Source organism: Podarcis pityusensis, assembly GCF_964106645.2.
Source record: "Podarcis pityusensis genome assembly, chromosome: 8".
Lineage (NCBI taxonomy): Eukaryota > Metazoa > Chordata > Lepidosauria > Squamata > Lacertidae > Podarcis > Podarcis pityusensis.
The window spans coordinates 25,749,305-25,756,730 of record NC_138033.1 but is presented as its reverse complement, the minus strand read 5'-3'; the positions used below and the strand labels follow the sequence as shown (position 1 = coordinate 25,756,730).

The following is a 7,426-nucleotide window of genomic DNA, read 5'->3' as shown; positions in this document are numbered from 1 at the left end:
CAATATTGCTTCCAGCCTGTTTAAAATTCTAAAGCAAGGATGGGAAACCTTGAGCCTGGGTACCAAACGTGGTCCTCCATGACTGTTTTGTCTGGCCTTCTGGGCTCCTTCAGTCTCATGCCCATGCTAGAGTACTTTTTCCTGGTTAGAATGTGACCTTGAATTGTGATAATGCCTCTTGCTTGCCTGGTTGGAGGGAAGCACATACATTTTATAAACCTTTGCATCGCTGGAGGAAGCTTAATGTACAAAAGTAAATCTCTCTCTTTGCTCCACCCACCCTTGTGTCTGGTCACCCATGCAGCCTTGGATGGTTGCCAACAAAGGAATTTTGCCCTAAGACTGAAAAAGGTTCCCCATCCCTGAACTCAGGAGCGTATCTAGGAGTTTGTGAAGTTGGCCCTGCTGAGGGTGCAGGCACAGCAGGACACAAAAATCACGCCTTTCCACTCTGGCTTGGAGTGGCTAGGAGCCCACCTGCCCACCTACATGCTCCCCAGACTGTTGCTCTGCTGCTCTGGACAGCAGTCAGGTGAAGCATGCAGGCTCCTCTGGGTGCCTTGGCAGGAGCACCTCCCAAGTGAAATGCGGTGAAGAAGGATGTCATAAGAAGACAATCCCTGCTGAATCAGGCCAATGGTCCATGTAATCCATCATCCTGTTCTCACAGTGCACGACCAGATGTCTGCTGGAAATCCATTTGGTGTTCTGCCGTGGAGTAACCACTGATAGCCTCAACCCCCATACATTTGTCTAATGCTCTTTTTAAGTCACCCAAGTTGGTAGCCATCACTACATCCTGTGAACATAGTTGTGTCTAGTTCAGCATTCTGCTTCCAAAAGTAGCCCCTTCAGCAATTGCCTAGTTGGTGGCACGGTGCCTCTGAACAAAGACGATAAGATCCTCCATTATTAGCTGTTCATGTGCAATTGACGAATGTGTTCTAATGCTATATAAGCCACATGAAATTATTCATACGAGTGAAGACATCACTGCAACTCTCTCATTTAACTTCACCCTGAATGTAACCTTTACCACTTAATAGTGCAAGCTGTAATGATGTTGCATGGTGTGTCCATTGCAAGGCAAGTTATGTTAAGGGAAACACTACATACGATGACAGATCCAATGTGGGCAACATGCCTTTTTTTGCAGGTATTCCATATCTGTCCCTGCCTCTTTCTAACTGCTGGGGTTTGGGGTGGGTATTCTACCAGCAGCAGGACAGAATGGTGCTGAAAAGGACAGCTCCTCACCTGGCCCCTGCCAAGGAAACGTCTTCGGTAAAAGTGTCCCCGCGCCACAAGAATGCTTCCGTTTCCCCTCTTTCTCCCTTTGGAGAGGGGGAAGGCGAGGTGGCTGCTGCACCTGAGGCCCTTTGCTGCTCGCTCTTGAGGGAGACCCTGCCAGTTCGTAGTCAAGGTTGAAAAGGAAGAGGGCGCTGTGGGTTGCGTTCTGCCCTCCTCAGCTAGGCAATGACCGCACCTTCCTTTCCCTTCGAGCGCTAGAAGAGGCCACCATCTTCTTCTACCCAAGCTTCCACCCAGATTTCTTGTTGTTGTTGTTGTTATTGGCTTGGAGGGCCAGGAAGAACAGGGGAAAGGCCCTTTCTCGGAAACATTTTCTCCCTGCCTGCGCCTTCGCAGGAGAGGCGCGCCATGGCTTGTGCAGGTGCGCCACGCAGGTCGGTCTTTCGCCCTCCTGCAGCGAGAGAGAGACACTGCACTGGCTTCTCAGCGGTAACTTTCGACCGCAAGCTTTATATACGCTTACCTGGGCGCAAGTCCAGTCACCGCGCCAGAGGAGTTGTAAAGATTACGCAGAGAGCTCCTTCTCAGCCAAGAGGATTTATTTATTTATTTAATTATTTAATTTTGCAGTGCGTTTTTTTAAAACCCAAGAGAAATTACTGTTTTTTAATTATTTTTAATGGAGGGGGGAGGCAGCAAGAGTGGTATGAGAATCTACGAAATGCATTTTTCTTTCTTGCGTACATACGTAACGAAAAAGAGGTCCGGGTTATTATTTTAAAAAAATAAAATTCTATACGGCGCCGAGGGTCGGTCTTAGTATTGCCATTTATTGTTGTCATTAAAACAAATTCGCGCCGTGGTCGAAAGACCGAGCAACAGCTCTTGCAGGGAGGATTTACTAGTTGCGCGCGCGCCCCCTTCGCTCCTCGCCTCCCCTCGCAGCGCCCGCCCTGGCTGGCCCTTGCCACGTGACGCGCTCTGTCCAATAGGCAGCCGGGGCGGTGGGGATCCGGCTGGAACCGGTTGGGCCGCGTCCGGCTCTATATAAAACTTTATAAACACCCGATTCAAATTAGTGGGGTCGTGAGCGACACGAGCGAACCCAACAAACGGAGCCCCCCTTTCTCTCTTTTCCTCTTCTGCTCTACCTTACTGCGCGGCTTCTCTGCACCCCCCTCCTTTTTTTTATTTTACAGGCGGTTGAGTTTCTCCCTTCCCTCCTACAGAGACCGCGCTTTTATATTTCCAACCCAGCCTCCTTTTTCTCTTTCTCTCCCCCTCTGTCACGCGCCGCCGACATGCCCAAGAGAAAGGTACGTGGCTGCGGCGAGAGAACCTAATGGCTCGGACGGGAGACGGGGAAGGAGGAAGTGGGGAAGAGACATGGTAGTTTGCAGAAGGAGCGGTGCTTATGCGGGGATGAGATTTAGATCAGCCGCCATTTTCTTTCCTTTCTCCTCCTCTTTCTCCCTCTCCCCCCCACCCTCCCCGGTTCTCCTTTCCTTCCTCCTCCACGAGCGGTTAACGGTTGTGAGGCGGGGGAAGAGCGCGGGCGCGCGAGGCGGCTCGACGGTGCTTCTGAGGACTTAAAAGTGAGGAGGAGGAGTGGGCGGAGCGGAGCGAGAACGACCGTTAACCGTCGCGCATTCTTGATCGCCGGGGGTAGGGAGGGGGGGGAACTATAAGGAAGAAGAGAGAGCGAGAGAGACGGCGCGCGCGCGCGCACTCGAATGGGCGCGAGAATATTAATCATTGGCAGTTTCTCGCCCGCGCGCTCACTTAAGTCCCCACCAATAGGGAAGGGGCACGCGCCCGCCAGCGGGTGGGCAGAAGAGCAAGATATGGAAGATAAGAGACTAAGCTTAGCCGGAGCGAGCTGGCTGTTTTTTTTTGGCGGGAGGGTGGTTGGCTGGAGAGAGGCACGTGCGTGGCTGGTTGTAGGTGTTTGGGCGCGCGCGTGCGCGCCCGTGCAAACATAAAGCGGGGTACGTTGGAAAAATGGGCGCGTGCGCGCACTCCCACTCGCGTTCTGTCATCCGCCTCCCCCCCCCCCCGCTTCCTTCACAAATAAATACAGTAATGGGGGCGGGGGGGGCCGCAGGCTTTTCTCCCCCGCCATCCCCCGCGCTGCCGAAAAGGCGGGAAGGCAAAAAAAAAGCGGTAGTTTTGAAAGCCCTGGGGGAGGGGAAAGATCAGCCCTATGGAGTCCTGGCGAGAGACTTGTCAGTTGTTTGCGCGGGGGATGGAGGTTTCCCCTGTCAGTGAAGATGTTGGAGAGGCCCCGCCTCCCGCCCTACATGCGCTCCTTAGCGAATCTTTCCCGCCCCCTGCCTTCTCTCTAAGGGGGAAAGTGACCATCTTAAGTGTTGAGAGGCGAAGGAGGGTTAGAGTTGCCCACACACGTACACGTTGTGGCTTGCTTCTCTGGAGCCCTTTAGGTTGCCAAATCCACCTTTCACTTTAAAGAGGCATTCGGGATTGTTTTCCCAATTGTGTCTTTGAAGGAGGGGGTATGTTGGGCCCAGGGGAGTTGCCTGAGCTCTGAATCTAGGGATGATCCCTTAAGGCTTAAAGCGACAAGAGAGTCTGTACAGCCTTAAATGTCGCACAGTGAGTGGTTTCATAGGTCTGAAGAGGCACTAGGGGTAGGCAGGCAAGCAAGGTTCAAATTGCAAGATCAAAATTCCAGAAATAAGTGAGATCTTGGGTCTGTTACACGGACTCAATAGAGGTCATAGTGTTCTGAAATAAAAGGAGCCATTATGTTGCCTAGAGCTGCAGTGTTGGGGAATAAAGAATAATGCATCAAAATTAGGGGCATCTGGCAATGCTGTTATCCACACAACCCTCCCACAAACACATCTCTCATTGGGAGAACATATGGTCACTAAAGATGCAGAAGTGCATACAATATAGCCATTTTTTAAAATTAGAAGATACTAGTAATATATCAAATTTATTGAAATGATAATTGTCAAAAACTATGGGAACTTGCATTGAGTAAAACTTGGTTCTGTAGGAACATAAATTGGAATATTGCAATAGTTGATGCTTCTGACAACACTATATGGCCCCAGGGAGCATCTTCTATGCCGCATATTTTCTTTATGCAACCAGAAAATGTATTTGATTTTTCACAAGCAGTTTCTTGGTTTTCTGAGCATAGGATTTAAAATGCCAACATCTTGATTTAAAATATAAAGGCCATAGCTTAGTAGTAAAGCATCTGCCTTGCACACATAAGGTTCCAGGTTCAATCCATGCTTCTCCAGATAAGGCTGGGAAAGACTTGCCTGAAACCCTGGAAAGTGCTGCCAGTCAATTTAGACAATACTGAGCTAGATTGACTAATGGTTTGATTCTATATATGGCAGCTTTCTGTACTGCATACAGGGAGGAAAAATAATATTAAGTAGTTGTGAGAGTGTGTGCTATTTTCAAATTTGTGGAAAAGGAATCGGACAAAGATGAGATTGTCAGCTTTGCAATGCATTAAATATTTTTCTTTATATAAGTAACATTAGCTTATCCAAGTTTTTAAAACCTCCGAAGAAATTAGATTGATGGCGTAGGGTTTCTCCAGCTGTTTCACTTTTTAAATTCCTTATAGGCTGAAGGAGATACCAAGGGTGACAAGGCCAAAGCAAAGGATGAGGTAAGAGCATTAATATATTTTTACGTTATAGACTAAAACTGAAATCCCAAATGTATTCACTTGCCACTAAACCCCATTGAATTCAGTTGAGCTTACTTCTGAGTAGAGATGGTTAAGCTTGTGGTGTAATTTGCAAAGATTTGTATGTATCTAGCTTTCTTACCACATTGTTCTCATTTTAACCTTACTTGTCAGATGGAGATATGCTACTAGAAGTATGTTAGCTTTCTGATCTTGAAAATTGTATCAGTAGAATGTAATGTGTGTATTTGAATGCTGGATTTTAGGTCTCTATTCTAAAAGAAACAACTCATTCTAATGGTTAACTTTTCTTTTTTAAAACAGCCACAGCGGAGATCAGCAAGGTTATCTGCTGTAAGTATGTTGTATGATGGAATGTCCTTTAGGGTTGTTAGCAGTAGTAACTTCTAAAGAACTACTGATAGTCAACTCATTGACACCCTGAAAGGGATTAAGTTGGCTGTTAAGCATGACATCATATACTAAAGTGAACAAACACCTTATTGTTTCAGAACTACTTTTGAATTGTTCTGTCTTTTCTAGAAACCTGCTCCTCCAAAGCCAGAACCTAAACCTAAAAAAGCAGCTCCAAAGGTAAAATTCAAATTGTATGCAATTTGAACTCGAATACATCTTTGTTCTCTGGTCTGAGATACTTATGTTCAAACAATTGTTTTAAATTGTGTGAAGTCCTTTATATCAGCAGATGTTTATGGTTTGTGAACTATTAATTATTTCCATTGATTGGCAGAAGGCTGAGAAGGTACCTAAGGGGAAGAAGGGGAAAGCTGATGCAGGCAAGGATGGAAACAATCCTGCAGAAAATGGAGATGCCAAAACAGACCAGGTATAATAGCAATATAGTAGATTTCTTTACTTTGCTAAACTATATATTTAGTGATATGGACCAACATGTTTCCTCCAAACTCCTTTGTTAATTTGTTGTGAAAGGATTGTGTATGAATGGAATAATATGCTCCCGATTGTATATGAGATTACAGCTTTAAAAATTATGTAAGAAATATTTGTCTTCGTTCTTCTGCTCAAGTCTAACATCAATACTTTCTCATAATAGCTTGCATTGTGTTAATGGGTGTGTGTCTGTTTCATATAATTTACATAGATTCATGCAGACAGTGGCCTATGTGGGCAGTAAGCTTGCGTTAGCATAAAGAAAACTGACGGGACTGCCTTTGTCTTTCAGGCACAGAAAGCTGAAGGTGCTGGGGATGCCAAGTGAATTGTGTGAATTTTTGATAACTGTGTACTTCTGGTGACTGTACAGTTTGAAATACTATTTTTTATCAAGTTTTATAACAATGCAGAATTTTGTTTTACTTTTTTTTTAAAGCTATGTTGTTAGCACACAGAACGCTTCGTTGTTGTGTTTTGGGGGAAGGAGAGGGGACAAATGCCATTGACTCTGTTACTTAGAACCTGGGCTTTTAAAAGCCCCCCTTCAATTTTACAAGAGGGGGTCTACATGGACACAAGAAAGGGGGATTCCCTGATATTGTTCATCTTTGGTTTCTGAAATACTTGAGTGAACACTGAAGTTCCCAAAACGCTTGTGTCTGAGGAGAAGGTACATTTAAAACAGTACTTAGACTTCCTCTGTCTGTTCTTTCACATTGTCATTTGCATTGCATTTACCACTCCTTTGAGTGTGGCATAGGGTCTTTTGATACTTGCTCTCATAAATCAGATTCGTACTCACAGTGTCAGGCAATCCAGACTTCTGGTGTCAAATACTATGGGGTGGGGGAAGGATGGCTCTCAGATGAGCCACATTTCTTATATTGTGAATCTTCAAATTAAGAATTCTACGGTTTTGTTTTCCTCTAAAAGTCAGGGTAGGCTTGTGAAAAGTTGTTAAACAACATACTAAATGTGAAAGTGTCCACCCTCACTCTAAACTTTCCCTGTTCCAAGTAAGAATTGAAGATTTCATTGGGTTTTATATAGTAACTTTACATTTTGGTAGTCCAAGAAGAAAGGGGAGTTGGAATTTGTTGTAAAACATTGCAGATTGTAGACCATGTCCTGCCTGAATACCATTGATTGATTGTTTTATGAAAAGTACCTTTAATAAAGCTGGATATTGTTTGGCTTGGACTGTTCTCTTTTTTTGTTTGGCTTGGACTGTTCTCTTTGATTTCTAGTGCTTTTCTTTCAGGGTTACATTGGTGAGCTTAAATGTAAGTATATACGTTTCAAAATGGCATCGCTGTCATAGAAACACACTAAGCATTGATCTACATGATCAGAAAAACCACATGGTTCAATTATCTTGGGAATTTTCCAGTTATAAATTTAGGTGAAGGAATTGCATGACAAAATGCAAAAGTAGCATGTCAAGGAAAATTATTCTCCCCTCACCCCTGATGCTATTTTGAATATTTTGTCATGCTTTTCCCCATCTGTGTTCTATAGTGGTATAATCTCAGAAGAGTTCTACCAGCCTTGTATTTAAGAACTAGCCCTGATACCCATAGG

The 7,426-nt window shown here is 45.0% G+C and overlaps 1 protein-coding gene across 3 annotated transcripts; it reads left to right on the top strand.

The window, feature by feature from the left end:
- The first annotated feature begins 2,239 nt into the window (after positions 1-2,239).
- Positions 2,240-7,045, top strand: HMGN2 (high mobility group nucleosomal binding domain 2). Of its 3 annotated transcripts, none has more exons than XM_081015925.1 (6): positions 2,240-2,567; positions 4,865-4,909; positions 5,255-5,284; positions 5,474-5,524; positions 5,682-5,777; positions 6,135-7,045. In XM_081015925.1, the coding sequence occupies exons 1-6, from the start codon at positions 2,553-2,555 to the stop codon at positions 6,168-6,170; spliced, it is 273 nt and encodes a 90-aa protein (XP_080872051.1). In that variant the 5' UTR covers positions 2,240-2,552; the 3' UTR covers positions 6,171-7,045. The 3 variants fall into 3 exon arrangements, with proteins under 3 accessions (XP_080872051.1, XP_080872049.1, XP_080872050.1); XM_081015923.1 differs by lacking the exon at positions 2,240-2,567 and adding an exon at positions 3,319-3,414; XM_081015924.1 differs by lacking the exon at positions 2,240-2,567 and adding an exon at positions 3,482-3,511.
- Positions 7,046-7,426: the final 381 nt, after the last annotated feature.